Source organism: Convolutriloba macropyga, chromosome 4 (genome assembly GCF_964194025.1).
Source record: "Convolutriloba macropyga chromosome 4, txConMacr16.3, whole genome shotgun sequence".
In the NCBI taxonomy this organism is placed as follows: domain Eukaryota; kingdom Metazoa; phylum Xenacoelomorpha; order Acoela; family Convolutidae; genus Convolutriloba; species Convolutriloba macropyga.
Window position 1 is genome coordinate 81,139,373 of NC_134471.1, and position 23,058 is coordinate 81,162,430.

The 23,058-nt window shown below is 36.6% G+C and overlaps 1 protein-coding gene across 3 annotated transcripts in view; it reads left to right on the plus strand.

Moving 5' to 3' along the window:
• The window catches only part of LOC142338707 (uncharacterized), a 75,722-nt gene that overhangs the window by 45,145 nt on the left and 7,519 nt on the right, over positions 1-23,058 (plus strand). For all 3 annotated transcript variants that reach the window (XM_075388583.1, XM_075388581.1, XM_075388582.1), the window contains exons 7-13: positions 3,238-3,399; positions 3,727-3,969; positions 9,657-9,838; positions 11,842-11,964; positions 14,777-14,903; positions 18,801-19,025; positions 21,222-21,378. In XM_075388583.1, the coding sequence (XP_075244698.1) occupies positions 3,238-3,399; positions 3,727-3,969; positions 9,657-9,838; positions 11,842-11,964; positions 14,777-14,903; positions 18,801-19,025; positions 21,222-21,378 (1,219 nt within the window). The remainder of the gene's footprint in view (positions 1-3,237; positions 3,400-3,726; positions 3,970-9,656; positions 9,839-11,841; positions 11,965-14,776; positions 14,904-18,800; positions 19,026-21,221; positions 21,379-23,058) is intronic.

Consider the following 23,058-nt stretch of genomic DNA (forward strand, 5'->3'; position numbering starts at 1 on the left):
TGCGTGCGTGTGTGCGTGGGTACGTGTGTGCGTGGGTGTCTGTTCGTGTGTTTTTGCTTTTCTGTATGTGTGCGTGCGTTTGTGTTTGTGTGTGTGAGAGGGTGTGTGTGCGTGTGTGTGTGTGATGTGTGTGTGGTGTGTGTGTGTGGTGTGTGTGTGTCTGTGGTGTGTGTGTGTGTGTGTGTGTGTGTGTGTGTGTGTGTAAGTTGTGTGTGTTGAGTGTGGTGTGAGTGTGTGTGCCTGTGTGTTTGTGGTTTGTTCGTGCATCTGCGTGTGTGTGTGTGCGCGCGTGTGTGTGTGTGTGTTTATGTGTGTGTTTGTATGTTTGCAACTAAGCGTTTGCGTGTGTGTGTGTGTGTGTGTGTGTGTGTGTGAGTGTGCGTTTGTGTGTGTGTTTGTGCTTTTGTGTGTGTGTGTGTGTGTGTGTGTGTATCTGTGTGTGGGAGGAGGGGGGCATGAGGGCAAAACAAAGAACAGATCCGAAGAAACATCACTTACCTTTGAAAATATAATTGTTCACAAAAAATCAAAATGAAAAACCAAAATGAATGTGTTCAATGTGTTGATTAAAAAAAATACCACACGGTTGCTATCGCCCTCGAAGTTATCATAACACCTCGGCTTCGCCTCGGAGTTTGATAGCTTCTCGGTGGCGATAACAACCGTGTGGTAATATTCATTAAACTACAAATTTATGTAACTGTTTCCATCATCAGACTACCTGTTTATCACCACTCTTTTATCGCCACTGTTTACTTAGTCTCAATGGCGATAAAAGTGTGTGATAAACTTGTAGTCTAATGCTGAAGTGTTTTTCCAGTGTCGATCGGGAATTAAAATTTATTACACTGGCAATTTATTTACCTGCTATTATCGCAACAGGTGATGATTAAATGACTACCACACCACTTTGCGCCCCTACTCTATAAATTTATCCTCATAATAAAGATTGATCTAGCTACTGCGCAAGCCAGACACTCTCCCCTGCCAGTTGTTTGGCAACATTTCTTCAGAGGCATCCGTCCCACGAAAAGAGTTCAATTTGGAAAATCAAAACAGATCCTGAGATATTTTAACGAAAAAGATAACCCTAGTTTATGCTGGTCTCCATACATTAAAAAAATTCGCATTAATAATTAATAATTCGCTTTTTGATTTCAACGAAATTTTACTTGTTTACAATACACTGAAAAGTTTCCAGTAAATTTAAACAGAGTAAAAAAGCAAAAAGTTTCCGCGCAAAACTTTTCAAATCGAAAGCAAGGCCAATAAGGCGGTAACATTCTCTGTTACGTCAATGTTGGTTCTTCAGAAGGTAGATCTATTATTGTATTTCAACGACACTTTATAAAGGCCTCTCTGTTCATTGATGTTTAATTGCTCTTGAACGTAGTTCATAGCAATTATTGTAAACGTGTGTGTCCTTTTTAATGCAAAATTTTCGCTTGACAATTTTGACATTTCGAGTGACTTTTGTGCCCTTGACTTCTTGCATTTCGCGTGATCTAAAATTCCCTCTCAATCACAATTTCAAGCAGCTGAACTCAATTGGTGTTAATTTAATACTAAAAGTCAAATGAAAAGTGCGCCGAAACTGGTGTCATTTTTACTTTAAATCTTAATAGTGGTATATGTTAACCTCTAATGTGGTTATTTGAAGCCCTCTATAGAACTTCTTAGTCCCATTTAGGCTCCCCCCCCCCCCCCCCCGACTGAAGCAGGTTGCAATTGATTAGAGCTCCCATTATCCCATTAGTCGTTCAAGAGCAATTCTTCCGACGTTTAGTCGGTTATGTTTATGGTTTGACTTTGATAACGCCAAAGGAGAAATAGGAGTAGATCGTAGGCTTGGTTATGCTTAGTGCAAAGTTTTTACTCCAATTTCGCTCACTTTTTCTACTGACTAAAATTTTAGGTTTTGTTAAACAAATAATGCGGTATAAGAGTTACGTTCTCAGTAAAAAGAGCCAATTGACAAAAAAGAGAGGAACAGTTAAGGCCCTGTCTGGAAACCTTTCTGCATTACCTGATCAAAAAATGTTAGAGTAAATACTAACTGATGTTGTCCATATGATATTTGTTGCCCAATTTAACTTCTTTTCTACAATTTGAGGCCAACTAAGGACCAAATAGAAAAAAAATATGACTCTTCATTTTTTGCTTATTTTTCCTATACCAGTCAGTCCCTGCCCTGACTGAACGTAAAGTCTTATTCAGTACTAGTTCATTGAAATCGCAAGTTTTGAATCTGTCCTGTATCAGAGCTCTGATCATATCCATTTTCAGCCTTGGCACGTCTTAAATCAATTCTTAAGTCTTGGCAAGTTTTGAGTCAAGTCTTGGCCGAGACTTGACAAGTCCTAAGCAAGTCTTGGCCAAGATATGACATGTGTTGGGTCAAGTATTGAGCACAGTTTTTAATGTTGTTTGTTTTTCTTTCGTAACAAAACTTGAGGCCGCCATTTACAATGGTTTACCTAAAAAACTCTCCGAGATGAAAAAAAGCACAAAAAAACGCGGGCACTTCCTCAAAGTTCACTTGATATAGAATGAAAAATCTGATATCTCCCTGGTCATTTTTCCTGTCCATTGAAAACAGTTTGCTTTCGGAGTGAACATATGGGATATTTTAAGTTCGTATAATCTCACTTCAGAAATCGCTTGCTCAGATTTCGTCTTTAAACTCTACATTGCTTATTAACTGTGCAATAATCTTCAAAAAAATACGTAGTATGTTTGATTTATAATATTACAACATGTAATTTTATCCTTGTGGTTATTCGAATTTTTAATATTTGAGATTTGAAAAGAAAATACTTGTGAAGTCTTGGCCAAGTCTTGGCCAAGACTTGACTTAGACTTCACCAGTCTTGAGCAAGTCTGGACAAATGTTCACAAGTCTCAAGAATTGAGACAAGATGTCATCAGTACTGATTTCTCAATTGAAGACGTGTATTTCGCTGAAGGAGTACTGATCAAGACTTGAAACTCATTCCGGGTATCCCAACATCGGTCACTGCGGTCGACGAAGGTCATTCTTCAAGAGTCTGCTGTCTACTTTTCCACTTTCATTACTCTTTTTGTACCTGTACAGGCCTTGGTTAAATCAAGCTAAATACGTAAAATTGCTTTCTTACTTTCCAACTTTTCACGAAATCAGCGATGAAAGATTTCATGGAAATTCATATAAAATTATAAAAATTACGCCCCTCAAATGTTAGTATTGGAATTATCTAGATAACCCGGCTCAAGATGTACTTGAAATCGGAAAAACGACAACCGAGTTTGAGAATTCGTCTTCCTCCGTCATCAGCACAACACTGAGTGACGATTCGAGTGAGGCTGCCAACAAGACATTCATGTTGGCTAATTGTGACAAAATCACTTCTTACAATAACGGTAGGAAAGTTATGCTGGTATGTTTCTTTTCATTTTCCAACAATTTGTGAGCATATATTTAGTTTGGTGATTATGAGAAATACTTTGAGAACAAGTGAAAAAGTGAGAGTAGCATTTTTTTGTTTTTCAGGAACTAAATCTAAAATCCAAATTTTAACCCCAGAATGTTGATGTCTTTTGATTGAGTCAAAAAATACATAATGGTCTTGCATTTTCTGTTCTAGCCTCATCTTCAGTTTTTCCCGATGATTTGAGAAAGTTTTAATTGAGGGAACGAATTTTCAGTAAATAAGTCAATTTGGTCAACCGAAATATTCATTTTATCAGGTGAACGGACAGAACTAACCCAGTTAAAGAAGAAACTTCCCGTGTTCCACTACGACTGTCAGATTGAAAAGGTTGACAACTTTCTGAAGAAGTTTGACGACCCAAATCAGAGGAAGCATGAACATAATAGAGGAGGCGTAAATGCAACTGAGAACAAAGTGAAAGTGGCTGAGGATACAATTGACAAAGTCATGGTTCAGAACCAGCAACAACGACAACAACTTCAAATAGATGCAGGATCTGGTTAGACATGTGTTTATACAACACCGCTATAAAAAAGCTTTTGAATGGTCATAACCGTTTTCAAAGTTGGTTTCGGGAAAAATTCACGGACATAAAACCCCACGAAATAAACCCCTTTTCTCACGACCAATTTTTAAATTCAGATTGCGGGCTTAGTTCGGTGGGTGGTGGTGTGGGGGGGGGGGGGGGGGTGGGGGGGGGGTTAATTCGGTGGAGTTAATTTCCCTGCGAGTATATTTCCTTGACCCCTTTGGTATTTAAACTTGGCTAAATCGTAGGCAATAACTGACGATCTATGGCGAGGTTACCAGAAAATAGAATTAGTTATGAACGGGCTAAAATGAATGGACAATTGTGCTATTGCTTAAAGCATTACGAGCCGTGACCCCTCCCTACAAAATAAAGTGGACCGTTTTGTCAATTTCTTCCATTCTTAAATTAATATAGTTATTAGTAAAACGCAGGTAATTACATCCATGTAATTCAACAAAACCTATTCTAATGCATGTAAAAAGACCTTTGTGGCATAGGGCAACAAAGGAGCGATTATATTCATTGGCTATTATTCAATGCTTCTGTACTTTGTCAACAAATTTTACAAATCAGTGCAATGTTAGTTAAAAGTAAATGGGCGCTGGCTCATAATGAGTATCTGATAACAATTAATTTGAAGAAATTTGACCTGAAGGGGAATAAGTCTACTCCTGAATCGCTTGGTACAGCTATATATGGGAAAGTTGATGAAAGGAGTCCACTAAATTTACTATAATCGCGACCGGAACAAACTTGGCATTACCCTAATCATAGTCACCTAAGAAGTATCTATATTCCACAGAAAATTTTTATGGTTTGCTTCCTCACACTTTAATGAGAACTTCCAGAATTTGGCTTTTTCTTCTATCTCAAAAACTTTCCGCCGCTTGGCAACAAAATTGTTATAACAACCCGGCTTGTTACTGTAATTCAAATGCGGGATTCGTGGTTTGAGTTGATTCAGATAAATTAATCAAGTTTCATATATATATGATCTTACCTTATTTCTGACCTCAAAGTTTGTTTCTTGATTTCAAAGTAATTTTGAATAAGAATAAATTGTGTCTGATAATTTTATTACAAGTAAATTGCCGAGAAAGAGCTCAACTAACTGGATTTTAAAGCAGAAAAATATTATGTGTTAATGGGCGATGCAAAAGTGGCTCGAAAGTGAAATAAAGTTTAGGTGGAAACTCGTCTAAAGATTAACGGATTAACAATTTGAAACTTAATAATGCCTAAGGACGAATTGGGTAGAGCTGCTACATCACCCCGCTCAGGAAGGACATGTCCTCATGTCCCATTATTCGGTTTCCGAACAAGAGCAGAATCAAGAGCTCGATGAACGCGAGCGAGGCTTCCTTTTTACTTTCTTTGGCTTTGAATTCTGACTTTCCCTTAGTAACTGAGAACGCAGAGAGTGAAAATCTCTGTATGAAGACCTCTGAGATGACGGCATAACGTCGAAAAAGACGCAGAGGCAGAGACAGTGTCCGTATTCAACCCAGTATTGCGTACTTTAGAAGTTTTTGGCCGTTTAGGTTGTTTTTTTTTCTCTAAGTAACAACTTCTGTGGAAAGCAGACGGTTTGCCGTCCAAGACTCGTCTAACATGTCAGTGAGCTCGGAAACGCAAGCCCTTAATTTGTCAATTTCGTTTGTGGCTATAAAGGTCACGTTCTTGAGCCTTGCATTGCGAGGATCCTGAAGACGAATTTTCCATTGCTTTAAAAGTCAACAACACGCAACACTGCCTGCAGATTTGATAAATAGGCCAAAAGGTTTAGGCGGATTGGACCATTTCGCAGAGGACCCATAGGCTGGCGTGTATCTCCTCCTTCTTGCGGGCAGAGAAAACGCTTCAATGGAGCTCACGGAAGTCGCCGATGTCGGAGTCTCATTTGCATTTGCTTCGAGACGATAAGTTGCGTCGAAGTGGAGTGCTGACTCTAAGGCCATATTAAAAGCAGTGGGTTTGTTTTGTCTCAATTCGACTCGTACACGAACATTGTGAAGTCCATCAATAAATGATTCAAGCACAATATGGTCTCTGATTGGCTGCGTGTCTTGTGGATAAGCCATATTAGCTAGAAGTTTGAGCTCAGCTAAAAAATCACTGACTTTATATGATTCGCCTTGAATACGTATTGCAAGTGATGAACGAAAAAACTAAAGTGGCTCCTGGTTTTGGGGCAAGATAACTGTTTTTTAAGCTCTAAGAAATCTATTTTTGCGGCGTCATCGAGTGACGTATAAAATTCTATAGCTCTTCCTCGTAATCGCAAAGGGAAAAAAGTATGGCGCTTATCAATGTAAACCTGTTGACCAGCGCTGTCTTGTTGCGGAGTACCATAAGCATTGTATGCTTTTTAGGCCAATTTTTTTTTAGCGAACTCAAAATTTCTAATTGTGTTACATAAGATTGAATATCACTTGTTCCCTTGAATGGCTCTGGTAGAAGAAGTTTGGCTTCCAGAGCTGCGTCAGCCTTTTATTGCTGTTGACTTTAACACATCTGAGAGAAATGCTGCACAAAGTTCCCACCCTGGTACCGACCGGCAAGTCAGATACCGGTTGTTCACGAGTATGGTGCCGGAAAAAGTTGCCTGCTAACCGAACAAAGAAAGGAACGCTGAGACTTTTTAAACCTAGGATTATTTCAGTTCTCTCGTTTTCAGTTATACATCGTTGAGGTTGCCGTAGCAGCCACCAAAACCTCCCAGGCTAAAACCCTTATTTGTACTACGTGGAACCTACAGACACTGGGAATGTAGAAGCTGCGGAAGCGAGGAGCGTCTATTTTCCGATAAATCGGACAATTCCTGAGAAGCCTCTGAAATCAGTGCCTATTTGTCAAAGCGTTCCAAAATTTGAAAACAATTATTATCTAACTAAGAAAAGGAACAACGGTTATCTCTCAAGCAGACTACCAAAGAGAGCAAATATTTTAGTTTTTTCTTTAAAAAAAGACAATAAATTTTAATGTTCCCGAAAGGTGCAGGAACTTACGTTCTTGAACAAAAAATCCCTAACCTGTCACCAAAATAACAACCCGGTTTGTAACTGTAATTAACTGACTTAGAAAATTCAAATGCGGAATTCGTGGTTTGGATTGTTTTAGATAAATTAAATAAGTTTTATATTTAATTGATTATACCTTATTACTGACCTCAAAGTTTCTTGCTTTATTTTACAGTAATTTTGAATAAGAATAAACTATGTCTGATAAAATTACTGCAGAAAAATTGTTGAGAAAGAACTCAACTAACCGGATTTTAAAGCAGAAAAATATTATGTGTTAATGGGCGAATGAATGGGGCCAACGGAACAAAATCTCAATTAGCGCTTGAAACACTCAAAAGCTAAATAAATTGCGTGCCAAGTTCTGCTATAGAAAATGAATTTACTAGGCACAATTGGCGCAAAAGTAAAACAAAGTTTAGGCGGAAAGGCGTCGAAATTTAACGGATTAATAAATTGAAACTTTTTAATGGCTAAGGCAGAATGGGAAAGGGCTGTTACACTGTCAGTTGCACTGCACGATGTCTAGTAATTTGAACACGCCCCTTATATTCATTGCAATTAGTTAGTTTTTCTGGAACGAAGTTTGAAGTTGTTCTTTTAAATGTGTTTCTCTTTTTCACTCTTGATTACTTGATCTTTAGGTGACTTAAATTGTGCTTTTTCAGAAAACATTGTTTTTGACAAATTCGACCATAAGCGCGCCAAATGGGTAATGATTCAGACTAATACGGTAGAGGTAGGGGTTTGGAACACCTCATTATGCGAATTTTTTCAACCTTTAAGTATCTATGCTACAGCCTTCTCTGAATTAAAATGCCCCTCATGACGGTGGAAAGCAATTTGTTTGTTTAAATTATCCAGTCTACACCTCCCGTCCACCCTCCTTCACTAGGCGATTTAAACCCCCTGTTGTATAGCCCTCCAAACCTTCCACCAACGCTTGAAACCCCCAAAATGCTCAACCTCTGGTGCTAGCATCCCTAAACACAGGCTGGGTAATACCAAAGCCAACCATTCGCCCGCTGTTTAAGAGTGATCCGCGCACTGTTAGTCTGTTATGTTTTTAGCTTCTTTGCAGGGTTTTTCCAAAGTTTTAACTCCTCTTATTTAAGATTTCAATCACTTGCAAATAATTTGAAGATCAAACATTTTCCTCTATTTCCAAACGTATTTCACATTTTTTGAAAAAAACCCTTTCTGTCAAGTTTAGGATTATTTTTACACTATTTGGTCTCTTTTTAGTTGTGTATACTCTGTTATTGTACTTTTATATTATATTACAAGCAAATAATGCATGTACATGTACTGCTTCTTGTTGTTTGCAACTTCTCATTGCTTTCAAATACTGCAAAATTCCAAAGTTGGTTTAGATGTGACCTTTTCAAATATTTATAATCATGTGATCGGAAACATCTCCAGTCAGACCGAAATATGCGATCCAAACCGTTTCTGATCAGCCTATCATGCACTTGAAACCGTTTTTGTTCTCACACACTTGTGCGTGGGAATGTCTCTGATCAGACTATCCTTTGCTCAAAATTGTCTCTGATCAGACAAACGCGCGTTTGAAACAGTTTTTGAGCAGACTCATGAGCACTCGAATTCAAACTCATGATGATTTTTAGGTCTCATGATCATCCTAATTTTGACCGCAGAATGCATATTTGTGCACCTGACTGAGTGTGATTAGATTTAATTTTGGCTTGGGACATCAGCCTGAGGTGGGCACAAGTTTTGAGAGAGAATAATTTTCGTCGTTTTTGCATTTAGAAATTTGGAAGTCGACCCGGGACGAATTTCAAGTCTCGGTAATTACTTCTACGGTGAAATACACGTTTTGTATTGACAAATCAGTACTGATCACGTCTCATCTCAAGTCTTAAGACTTGTGAAGGCCTGGCAAGACTTGTCAAGTCTTAAGTGAAGTCTTAGTCAAGACTCGGCAACTCTTGATTCAAGTCTTGGCAGTCTTAATCACGTTGGAAGTCTTAATCATTGCTCCATCAGGCAAAGAAGAGTTTTAATAGGAAACTATTCATAATTAATGGATCTCAAAATAAGCAAAAATTGTTTAAAAATTAATTTTTTCCCCAGATATTTGTTAATCTGACCCAGCTTTTTCTGATTTGAGTTTTCACCAACTTCAAATGTCTGATATAATCACACTGGAAACAATTTTTTTTCAGTGGGTCGCAAAAGAGGACATGACTGGCATCGTTGGGCGATATCAGAATTTTTTTTCATTCTCTATCAAGTGAACTTTGTGCAAGTGCTCGTGTTGTCCTGTGCTTCTTGTGCTTTTTGTGCCTCTTTTTCCACTGTGAAGTTTTATAGGCAGGCCGCTCTAAGGTCTTCTTTCGTTACCAAACGAAAGCAAACCAACAATAAAAACTTTGATCACTACTTGATCCAAGACTTAAGACTTGATTAAGGCCGTGCAAAGAGCGCTGATCTAAAAAGTGGCATGATCAGAGCGCTGATACAGTAGTGAACCATGGCTTGCAACTTCACTGAATCAGTACTAATTAAGACTTGACGTTCAGTCCGTGGATATCTAATCTACCCATATGTCTTTATCAACCATTTTTCTAAACTATAATTTTATTTTTTGACCAAATTGTGTTGTTTAAGGTGACGGAAGAGATACTTCAAACTCAAACAGCGCTCGGAATAGCTCTGCATTACAAATGGGAAGACAACAATACTCTAATATAATCAATAACAATAATGGCAAGGGATCTCTGGGACTGTCAACAGGTGCACCCTTTCACTCTTCTCTCATCAGTATTGAGGAGGGAAGAGAGTTGGGACAGGTATGCAGGCCACTAATTCTCACAACTGATCAAATTCTCACAGTTTTTTTTAATCATATCAGCACTTCTTAGCAACCTCAAATTATATAAAAAATCTACGCTCGATCGAAAAGTGATACAAAGAGACCGTGCTCTTGCAAATAGCCTTTGAAATGAATTTGTTCTTGACTTTGGCGAATGAATTGTCTGATTAAGACTTCGAAGGAAAATTTGTCAGCTTTTGTCAGGTCGCAGCCGTGGTGGGAGGTTTAAGAGTTGGAAGAAACGAAGAAAGAGCTTAAGGTTGAGGTTATATCGAGAAAGAGGGTGTTGGGTATAAGTATACAATGCAAATTTAATGAAAGCGAGATCAAAACAATTGTCTTTTGAAAGGTTCAAAACATTCAAGAATTCAAAAACTTGAAACAAACTGTTTTCGTTTTGAAATTGTGTCTAATATTGATTAACAGCCGCCCTCATCTTCTCAGCCGGCTATTATAGCGCTCCTATTTTTACGACTCGAAGAGGAGTATTGGAGAAGTCCTTTTTTTAAATCAATTTTATTGGAGTGATTTTTGAAGCTGGAAATCAAACCCGTGAAAAAATTTGCAGTGATTTTGGAGCTGAACAAAAGTGAAGAGCGGAGCGAAAAGAGAGTGGTTTTTGTTCATAGCGCTGTTTTTGAGAGAGCGAGAAATTGATGTGTGAAAAAATTTTCTCTAAGCGAGCGAATTTTTTTGTTCACGTGCGGCTTTTAAAAGCAGCTTTTTTGCAACTTTTTATGGTTATGAGGTTTGATTATGATGTTGTATTAGTTTTAGGCTTGTTTTGATAGGAATTGAAGGTTTCAAGTTGTTAATTTGAGTTTATTGCTAATTTGGAGGTTTTTGATCAGTTTTGCTGAATTTTAGACGAAAGTTGACGATTTTTTGCCTGTTTTTTTTTCTTTTACAGCTTTAAAGAGGATTTGAATAGAAGCTTGTTCCTTAAGGAATATTTAGATACTATTTGATTAAAGTTTTTTTGGTATAAAATATTTTTTTCTAAGGAAAAAAGACAGAAAAATTGAGAAATTTTAAACCATTTTTCTTATTTTTTTGCAGTTTTACTTTTTTTAAGATCTTAGACAAGTTTTTTAGCCTATTATGACTTGCCCATTGCTTTGCGAGCTTTTCATTGCTCTAATTGCAAAGGAATTTTATTCGGTTTTATGTTTCCTGGCTTTATTAAAAGAAAACTAATATTAAGTTTTTCAAGTTTTTTTTGTTCAATTTGTTTTTGAATGCCGTTTCTATTCTTCCTTATTTTTATGGCATTTGTGGAAGTTTAAGCTTCACAATAGTTGTTTTAGTTGTTAAGTCATAATTGTTCGCACTTTTTTCCTTCGAGTCGTTTCCGGAATTCTTCCGGCTATGTTTTTTACGTCGAACTTTTTTTCGCTTTACCCCTTTTGCCACTTTTTCCCATTTTGCCGCTTTTTCGACATTTTGCGTGAAATCTTTTTGACTGCTCTAGGCTAGTTTCCTTATTCTGTCATTCTGCTCAAAGTCCTTTTAAACAGCAGCTGCTCACCAAAGCATTTCAAAATGAAGAGAGTCAGTATAAAAAAAATTAAAGTAAGAATTAGAAACGCGATAAACCCACAATGCTCATTTTTAGACGCCCGGTACTTGAACTTTGTTCCCATAAGTTTTAGTTACTATCTATAATTCTTATTGGTATTCATATTAGACCTTGTAGCCTCTCACTGAGAGACAGAAGCATGTTCAATTACGAAATGACATCAAAATGATTCGCACTTAGAAACGTTTTTGTACAAAAATCAATTTTTGTTGATATTTTCTTTTTTTTTTCAATCCCAATAGAGTTTTGGGAATCAACGGCGGCTATTTTCCGGCAACCTGCCGGGTATGTTGGTAATATCAAGAGTGTTAACTTTGTGGACATTCTCTATAAGGGAAAAAATTATTGAGAGAAAAAATGGACGGACTTTAACCTTAGTTGTTTCTATTTTTTTGTTGCAGGAGGAAATAGCTTCTGAATCAACAATTGGAGAAAGCAGAGCCAAGACCCAACAACATTATCACCATCATCACAATAGTCATCACCGTGAATTTGCATCACATCCAGTAGTTGCATGTCAACAGGTATAGCAACTCTATCAGTTAAGCGTTAAACGACCAGAAGAACTTAGCTGAATAAATTCTCTGAAGTGCTTGCCCGCAAAAAATGTTGTTTTTTCAAAACCTTTAATTGTTGGAGATGACAAACAAATTTTTGTCTACGCCTTTTGATTTATCGTCCTAGAAAACGGGATGAACTTGTAACGCCCGGAGGGCATTAAGTTCTCGTAGAGCCTTTTGACTTATTAGACTAACCATGCGATTCACCGGCACTGTTTTGGAGACAGAGTCTCATGGTTTGAAGGGCGGTTGTTAGATTTTGAGCCCTCGCTTCACCACCTTCCGCACATCATCCCCTCCCTCAACCGTATCCCCTACACATCGTTCCCTTCAACCCAGCACGCTTAACCCACACCTCGTGCGTCAACCTCCTCTCTCCGCATAATCCGACCCCACTGTGCTTAGCCGATCCCCTTCAATTAAGTTAAATTAGCCTTCCTAAACCGTTGCTAGCGACTGACGAAGCCAACCGCTTGCCAGTCGTTTCATTGAGAGCTTTTTACCCGACGTTATTTGATAACGTTAGCTTTCGGCCATAATTTATTGAGCAAACTCTGGAGATCATTATGTATTTTCATTTTTTTGTTTTATAAAGCTTTAATAACTATAACTTCTAAGTTTCCCGTTATTTTGGAGAACATCATAAGCTAAAGTGAACAAAAACCAAAAGTTGATTTTCAGTCAAATTATTCTCATATTGATGATTTATTGCATCTGCAGAAAACAAAAGATAAAGTCAAGGACAAAACTTGAAGTTTTCAGCTTACCCAAAAAAATTGCAACTTAAAAATCGTTGAGAGATTTCCGGTTTTTGAAATCTTTGTTCTCTGTAAGCATGCACTAAAACTGAATGTCAACAAAAACTTTATCAACAACAATCTCGTTGAAAATTTTGGTTTAATTGCTCTCAAACAAAGCTTGTAGCAATTATATTAGTCAGGTGGTCTTTTTAAAGCGATTTTTTGTATTTTGCATGACCAATTTTTCGTCTGACTCTGTTGGCTCTTTGTCTCCAAAAACTGGATAAATATGTACCGCTCAGAGATCATTGAGTTCTCTCAGCGCCTTACGTCTAACGAGTTTCTAAGAATGCGATTCCCGAAAAACTTTTATTTTCAGGAGACAAATTTATTTTTTTAAGAGTGCTTCCTAATCTTGAAAGAGCGACCACCAAGTATTCCCCCTCACACTCATCCACAGCTATTATCCACCCATCCACTGTTATTATCCACTCGTTTTAATCCACTCGTTATTTTTTCTGAATATCTAACCGTTTCCTTCAACACACCCCCAGTCCTCCCTCTTCTACCTGGCGGTTTGATCCTCCCCTCGTACAGTACAACCTCCCCAAGCCTAGCCACTCCCTAATCCCTTATCACCCTCCCCCACCCATTCCACTAACCCCACTCCCCCTAATACCAGCATCTCTGAGCCCCAGCTTGCTACTACCAAAGTCAGCTGCTCGCCGGTCGTTTGAGAGCAATTCGCCCGAGGGTAGTCGGGTATGTTTTTTTTCAGTTACCTTGAAGAGTGTTATTTGTATCTAGAACTTATGACCCTTCAAAGAATATTTTGCGGTAAATTCTGCTCAGCACCAAAATTGTTCATTCGGACAATTCTTTTTGGTTTCAAAACATTTTATCGTTTTTTTTCTGCAACATGAATTTTTCTTTCCATGAAAAACGGCATTATTAAAGACCTAACAAAACTTTCAATAACAAATTATATGCTGAATTTGTTCCAAGATGCTGAATTTGTTTCTTAAATTCTAAGATACATAATGTTATACTCAAACTGACTTACCAATTTTCATTTTTCAAGATTACCATTATTTTAAGCTCATTCATTATATGATAAACAAAATTTGGTTTGAACCGATTTCTATTGAACCAACTATTAATTTTGTTAATTGAGCGTTAATGTAAATCTTTCCCTTTTATAACTGTGCTTGTTCGATGAAATGGGTGGATACGCATGTTGAAGGACCAAAGAAAACATTCTCGAGAAGAAAAATTGTGAACAAAGCGAAAGATTTTTTTATTTTTTAATTCAAAAACGGCAGTGACTATTTTTTGAAACCAGGCACATCTTGTTTTTAGATATTCGAAAAAATTACCAGGAGAGTTTTTGAAAAGGAAAACAAGGATGGAAAGATTTGGGAGGCTTTCAACACTGCAATTCGCTTCTTTGACTCTTAACCGAATAAACTGTAAGCTAAAATGATGAATTTTTACTGCTGAATTTTGCTTTGTTTGTAAAAAAGACTTGATTTAATTTTGTTAAGGAATTGTTAAACTTTGACAACATTCTCGGATCTTCGATGCTGTAAATTAGTTAACTACACTGTGTTTACATTTTTGCAGTAATTACTCGAATCGGGCAAAAGGGCTGATTTCAAAATTGAGAGCCGTTTCTAAGGCCTTTATTACTGTCAGGAAATTTGTCGAAAGAAATATCGATTAATAAAATTATCAATAGAATGGACGTTGTTATGCAATTGACTTTTTAGCATCCTGCGAAATCAACAAATTTGACGAATTTGTTTGGAAATTTAGGTCGCATGACCCGGGCCGATGATTTTGCCCAAAAATAACGGGGAAAAGAGTGTAAAGAGTGTAATAATAGTATTTTTACACCGTTATTGCCCGTGTTTATTAAGGGTTTGATTCCATTTTAAAGTGTAATTTTACTGGTGTAACTAAAAAGAGTGGAGTAAAGAGTGTAAACAGTAGGGCAAAGAGTAGAATTGATGTTATCATAAGTTTAGTAAGTTTAGGTGAGTAGTTTTGGCGATGTTGACTCCAGACAACAAATGCCAAAAGAATCGGAAGATAAAAGAGCGAGGTCTACTGCTGATCTCAATTTGTACAATAGAAGACACTCCCTAACATCTTCTGAATTGGGTATGTACCAACAGAAGGATTTACATTAAGACGCAGAGGTTTACCGAAATCGTCACGAGCAAAGTTGCCTGATCTGTGTATCTCTTGTTCGCTTTTCCTATGTTTATACATATAAATTGCAAAAAATTAAAAAAAATAGATACATTAGCAAAAACATGCAAAAATGAAGGGAATTGCGCAACCTGTGTTTGCAAAGTGTCCAGATTTGAACCGCGAAATTGAGATACAAGCTATATTCTATTTTTTGCTCGCTACGTATCAGGAATCAGCTCGATTTATGTATCTCTTTTCCGCTTTTGCATCTACAATATGCAAATGGGCCAAATTTAATGAGCGTTTCTGAGTCTCTAAAAGTGGTATAAAGCTTTAGTAATTGATAGGAATTAAGTGATTAAAAGTGGCTTACAGAATTAAAATATACCATATCGTACAAACTTCATGGTTTTTCAGGCTTTTACTTGAATTCAATCGTCAACGTTTTGAGACAATTCTATGAAAAATTTGAAATAAGTTAATTTCTGAAAAGTCCCTCATTTTCAATTTAGAGAAATGGAAAATTAAAATACCATCAACTGATACTCTTAAACGTCCTCTCATTTTTTCTTCATGGTTTTTCAGGCTTCTATTTGTATTCAAGCATCACTGTAAAATTAAGTTTAAATGAAAATGAAATTAACTTCAATTGAGATTTTAACTGTTGCTCCACTACTTCCGTAAATTTTTCCATATATAAAACGATGGTTGTTCCTGTAAAAAATTCATCACTCGTCTTGTTAAAACAAGATAAATTAGACAGAAGGAGATTTTGGTAAGAAACAACATGTGAAATGATTAAATTTTTCTTCCGGAATTTGATTTAATGAACGATTCCCAATTGCATTCAGCAGATGAATATCTCAATATGAAATTTGTCAAAATTTTTTGTCTGTTTACAGGTTTTCAATTGTATAACAATTTTTTTGTGCTAAATTTATCAATTCTGCGTCTGTTTTATATGTCAAATACTTATTTTTGAAAAATCCCTCCATTCATTGACTAATTTTTGTGCTTATTCACAGGTTTACAGGTGTCTATTAATCTTTGAATCAGTATTATGTTGCGTCTATTTACAGGTTTATAGGTGTTTACTTACTTTTTCCGTCTATTTTCGTGTCTAAAACTGTCTAAAAAATTTTTCCCATCTACTCTGATTTGCTAGCCCCCGTATTTTTTGCGCCCCAAATAAAAATTTTTTGTTGTTATGTAGCACGTTACAATGTACAAAAAATAGCACGTGCAACTGGGGTGCTTAAAAGATATAAGCCACTAAGCTGAAGCGGGGGAAACAGAATAAATCCATTTTTTTCTGGAAAATCTCTTCATTTGCTCCCTCTCTCTCTATAAACAAATCTCAAAAACAAAAATTGAGAAGCGATACTTACAGATGCTTACAGAAATCAAAATTAACGACAACATTTCAAAACAATTATATATTGTATCACTAATTCCACCCTTATAGCACTTTAAAGCTTTCAATAAATTATTGCATGCTCAAAAATTGGGCTTTAAATCATGTTTGAACGCTCAAAAGCTTGCGTTTATTTAGGCTAAGTTGCGGATTAGAGATACAATTAATACGAAATATAGATGCAAAAAAAGTAAACGAAAACCTGCTACAAGACTTTTCGCCTATTTTACAATTTTAATTATCTCAAATTCGCAAAACTGGCATAACCACTTTTGCGAAAAAAGATACGAAATTTGTCTCCTAACTTCGTTCAGTTTATGCATCTATTTTTCGAGCAAATTTGACTAAGGGAGATTTTGAGGAATACCTCTGCGGCGTAATGAAATACCTCCAAATTTCTGAGCATGATATTTTTGCTGGTTGAGTGAAGACTGAGTGGAGATCATGAGGGAGGTTCTAGATCAAGTTGGAGACTTGCGTTAACATGGACTACGATAGAGAGCTCTTATTAATTGTTCCTGAACGAAGATCATAGCAATTTCTGTAAACGTGTGTGTCTTTTTTTTGGAAAAATTTCGCTTGACAAATTTGACTTTTCGAGTGAATTTTCGCCCTTGACTTTTTGCGTTTCGCGTGATCTAAAATTCTCTCCCAATCACAATTTCAAGCAGTTGAATTCAGCTGGTGGCAATTTAATACTGAAAGTCAAATGAAAAGCGCTTTGAAGCTGGTGCCATTCTTTACTTTAAATCTTAATAGTGATATATGTTAACCTCTAATATGGTTATTTAAAGCCCACTATTGAACTTCTTAGTCCCATTTAGGCTCCCTCTCCCTGCCTCCCCCTCCCTCCCCCACCCCCCGTCTGAAGCAGGCTTCAATTGATTAGAGCTTCCACTATTCGTTCAAGAGCAATTCTTCCGACGTTTATTCGGTTATGTTCTTAGTTCAAATTCGCCCTTATTTTAGCCCTGTGGATTCATCTTACGGAAACTTGAGCTACACTCACATTAATCCGACAGTGTTTTCCACAGGTTGCTTTTTGAGTGGTTTAGTGAAAAACACTGAAAATGCAAAATGGCGTACACTTACAGAATTTTGACAGTGGAATTCGCAAAAAATGAGAAAACAATTCTACCTTATTTAATTCTAATGTCTTTTTTAACTCTAAAGTTCGGTATTCAAAAATTTTTTATCATTGAGTAAACTTAAAAGTTTAGTCAATGATTAAATACAAAAATATCTACTCTCCTATAATTGAGCTTTATTTTTTATACTCAAGGGCGATTAATTATGATTTCGACAAAAATGGTTCAAAATCTACAATTTGTATTCATCCAATGCATTTGTTCATCGTTCCAACCGCGCTCCCGCCCCCCTCCTTACTGCAAGCTCTAACTCTGCTTCAATTGGGCCAAAGCTAGCCGGCCTAAACCATAGCTAGCAACTAATGAAGAAAACCGCTTGTCAGTCAATTGAGAAAATTCGCCCAACGTCAGAATTCTCACCAGACTTATGTGCGTTCAAGTCCCGTTTTTTGTGCATTGATGTCGAGATTTTCCTGTACTCTCCAGATTTTCTCCGTTCATTGGAAAATCTTGCCTTCTTGCCCAAACTTTTGCGCATTCACAAGATTTTCATGTTTCATGTGCAGGCTTTGAAGAGGACATGAAGAGGTCCTCTTTTGTGCTCACCAGACTTTGGTGCGTTAATGTTCGATTTTAATTCGATTTTCAATGGTTTCTCATTATGTAATTTCTAACGCACGATGTCTTCCTCGTGCATTCTTTTTCAGTCTGAACATACTTGACTTCATCTGGGACCTCATAGCGATTGGTTTCATAACTTTTGTTTGCCATTTTTCCGCAAAATTGAATCATTTCTGAATGATTTTTGAGGAACGGCCACCTTCTCCGGCGTTAAACCAGCCGCCATTCTTAGTCATAAGGCTTTATTACAGATTAAATACTAACTTATGCGATGCTACACGTAACTATTCCGGAAACTAGAAAAACAACTTGATATTATCTGGTTGTCATCAAGGTGTTACAAGGCCGATACAAGGTCATATATGATTTGTATGTTTTCGTGGTAATCTTTCGTACAATTTTTGAAAGACGCTCAAAAAAGTGTGACGACAATCATTTTTCTATTGAAAATAATACATTGAGTGAATGCCGCTGTAGAAAAAAAACATTTAGAAGACCCGAATTCCGATCAATCTTGAGTTGTCTCTATCAGACGACCTTACAGGACTAACTTTTTATAGTGTGCAGGTCCATTCGCATGAAATATAAAAATCGGTTGTAATTTTGGGTCTTTCCCATTATAGCCCTCCCCAGCTTAGTGGTCAGATAACCTATAGCCCCCCAATCATGGTAATTATACCATAATGGAGGGCTATAATTTCATGGGGGGCTATAATGGGAAAGACCCGTAATTTTCTTCAGATCTTTCTTCATCCACAATTCTGACAGATTCAAATATTCCCCATACTTATCAAGTCAACAACAGACCAATGAAGAAACAGCACTTCTCCTCTTCCTATTGGTGGGTAAAGAGTTCTTCAGGAGAGGATAACGACAACAATTACACCACAAACAAAAACAATAGATTTAAAGACGACAAAAGGAAAATTGACGGCAGCTCAGCAGTTCATACAGCGCCGTCTTCACAGGGAAGTTTTTTACTGACAAGTTTCTGTAGCAATGTTACCTGGTCAGAACCGATTTTTTCTATCAATATTGAGAATTTATTTGGTTTGGATTTTGACTTATGAAAAAAACGAGCGGGCTCGACCAAAATTTGCAAAAGAAAGATTACTTCAAGACACAAATGATCTCTTGGAGTTCACTTAATTGCCGCAAAATTTGCAGCGCTTATTTTTTGCTTCACAATTATTATTTGGCTGTATTGATTGCTCTTGAACGAAGTTTCAAGCAATTACTGTAAACGTGTTGGTCTTTTACACCCCGATCGAACGTTGAAGCAATTTGTGAATATGTCTTTTTAATGGACAATTTTAACAGTTTTTTAACTGAACTTAAACGACCTTTATAGCAATTATATCAGTACACCCTCCTCTGCCTGCTGGCGATTTGAACCCCCTGTAACCCTTTAGCCAACTAACCCTACGCCCGCCCCGCCTTCAACACTCCCCCCTCCCCCATTCATGCGACCCTCTCCACTAAACTCCCTAATGCCAGCATCCTTAAGAAGCAGCTGGCTACCACTGAAGCCAACCCCTCGCCGGTTGTTTGATTGGAAGCATTTCGCCCGATGATAGCCAGTTATATTCTTATTATTAATAGCCGCCGTCAGCCTCTCAAACGGCTATTATTTAGGCGCTCTCCTTTTTGATTGGCGCGCTGTCTTTTTGTTTTTTTAAGATCTGTTCACACATTTTCATGATTTTTGAAGTCAAATTGGAGTAGTGGTTTGGTCACACCGAAACAGGAAATGGAGCCAAAAAGCGAGTGGTTTTGCGGCGTGATTTTTTTTGCTCCAATTTTGAAGTAGAGTGAAAAAACGGTGTTTGAACAAATATTCGCCTTCTCGCTAGTGGTTTTTTTGTTCACATGCGGCAATTTCACTTTGGTTTTTACTCTTTTTTCAATTTTTTGGGTTGGATTTTTTTCTAAATGGTGTTCTCATTCCATTCATAGTTCATTCCAGATCTAGTTTTTTGTTTAGTCAATGAAAATTCTTTGAATTGTACGTCAGGATTTGTCCTGTTATGTTTTTTTAATTCGCTTTGCTATTTGCTCACGTTTTTCGTTTTATACAAGTCACGGCTTTCAAGTTTGACTTTTGACCTACTTCACTCACTGTTTCAACTGAATGGATTTTAAATTCAAAGGTCAAAGTCAAAACAACAAAACCAAAAGAGACGGGATAAACCGACAAAAAGCGGTCATTAAGTCATTGAGAAATAGGTTATCAATGTCCTGTAGCATTTTTGTGAGCTGATATCGGCCTTTAGCTTTTTAGCTTTCAGTTTAGAAGCTGAATTAAGTATTATTTAGAATCTAACTGGAACTGCACGCCAAATCAGAAAACTTTTTGACACTAAAAAAAAACAGAAAAATCTCAGTCAAGTTGTCTCTTTTTTTTTTAATTTTGTGTTTCAATCCCGATGTGCATCAAGAGCGTCAACTGCGGCTATTTTCCGGCATTGTTTTTAATCATTTTTTTTCTCGAAAGGCAACAATATGATTTGAATTCAATTAATGAAACAATGAACAGCAGTTCCAACAAAAGGTTTGCTTCCCCACAAATATGTTTTACAATTATTTGGTTTTAAAAAATTATCTGTGGATCGGAATCGAAAACGCTTGAAAGTGAGAATTCAATTCAGGCAATTCTTTCATATTTTGAAAAATTGTACCTAAATACACATTTTTTATGTTCAAAAACCTAATCAAAGAATCTGTTGAGAAGCAATGACTCAATTTAAAAAACTTACAAAAAACTGGTCATCTCAAAAATGTCTTTGAATTGAAACAGAAATATTTAGCAATTGAGCCACCAAGAAGTGTGGAAAAAGATCTTGAATTTTGATCATCCAAAAAGTGACTCCAGAATTTTGAGTTTTCCTTGATTTAATTCCTCACCTTCATCGGAATGCTATTCATCGTTTTCCACCCCTAAAAATATTAATTTTTGTTTTGTAAAAGGCCCGAAAGATCTATTAGTTGCTATATAGCAAAAATTCTTGACTGGGACCTCCAAGGAGCCAAGTAATTGATACTTATTGATGTCTTCAAAATCTGTTCGACAGGCAAAATCAACTTCAATTAGGGTCCTCTGTGATGTTCAATGTTAAATTTTTTGTAATTATGAGAGCTAAAATTTGGAAATAGAAGATTTCTAGGGTCGCCCATCGCCTGCAAGCTGCCCCTCTCCCATAGGTTCATTGAAGGAGACAAATTGTGCATCATTAGGAGAAAAGGAGGCCACTAAAAATAAAACACAAATGATGAAGAACAAGCACGAGAAAGAACGAAGAAGCAAAGCAGATTTTCAAAGGTTAGAGAAGTTTGATTTTATAGAATCCCTCAAGTGAAGGAAATTTTTTCCTGCTTTGTTAACGCTTTAGCTTGCGCTGATAAGGAGTTGTATAACTTATAGAAGATGGCAGCAAGCTGCTAACGCAAATGATTGGCTGTGCTCCAGGCAAAGATCTTTCCTAAAAATATTAGGCAACTGTGTGGAATTCAAAAAATTATAAACAAAAGCAAGTATCAAAGGCAAAACTCCCTTAGACACACACGAAAATTATCTTGAATTTTGAAAAAATTTATATACAATCACAGATTTTTCAATTTTTCCTTTTCACAGTGGAGTTAACAAGCAGTTAACAAGTTTCAGTTTATTGTTGTTTTGATTATTCACATTTAGAAGTTTATGTGCACTGTGAAACCGAATTCCAAACAGAAATTTGTCTCATTTAAGTTTTAATGCAAAAAAGTATAGGCAGACGGTACAATATCAGAAATGTCAAACTTTCTTGATCTGATGAAATTACATTCAACCTCATATTTGTATATGTTTCTTCGTATAGTTAATTTTCACTTTCCCGTGCCGAACTTTAAGTTTAAATCAGTACTGAGCTATTTTAAATGCAAGTCTCCCATGTAATATATTTTACCTGCTTGCTCGCTTGCAATTTGCTTCTTTCAAGTATATATTAACGGTGCAAAAGACAAGCTTTCAACAGTCATGGTGTTGCAGACAGGAGGGCAAACGTCTTGGGGGATGGAGATCTTGGGATGGATCACCGCAGGGAACTTTTTTTTGCACTTGCCCCATGTTTGATCAATGTAAAATCAAGCTGAACGCAAGTCTGACGAGTCAAAAATTGGCATGGATCAGTCTATGATTCAGTAACGATGAGGAATTGCATTTATACTGGCCCAGTACTGAAAAACACTTGGAGTTAGGTACGGATTTATAAAAGTCTTAAAGAGGCTTAACCATTTATTTAAACTTTAAATCTCTCTATGAGACTCAATTTTTAAGACTAAAAAACCCGTAAGATACTACTGCACTCTAACACAAAGAGCAGAAACGTAGACTGTGAACAAAAGGGAATCAATTAGAATCCGCAAACATCTTTTAGAGACTTGGAAAAGATGTATCATATGTTCTTTAATCATTAAGTAACGTGATAGGTATTCACACAGCGTTCGCATCAACACAGACAAGTTTTTGCCGAGAAAACATATAGAAAACAAGTGTCAAAGAGAAAAGGAATTGCAATCAACTCTAGATAAATGTTTTCAGTAGTTAATGCGAAGTGATCACCTATAATAATGAGATCAAAACGTGTTGTGTTTGCATTATCAAATCGAGAACCGATAGGAACTATTTTCTATCTTTAATTTCAAAAAGCAGTTCAATTGTTCACGAAGAACAACAAAAAAGCGTACATAAACGAAAAAGACATCCAAAAAACCGGATACAAAAAAATGCTTTGTACACTAATTTATCAAACTGCCATTTTGTAATCGGGGTACTACGATCTTTTTTGCAGAAAAAAAAATGTTTTAGACAACATATAATTAGGATTGCTTTGACGCAACTGGTTGATTCAGAACATTATCATTTAATATTTATAACGATCACTGTTAAATATTTTTTAAGAATAAAAAAATTCTTAAAAAATCTCAATTCTATGAATAATTTGTGACAACAAAGGGTAAGGAT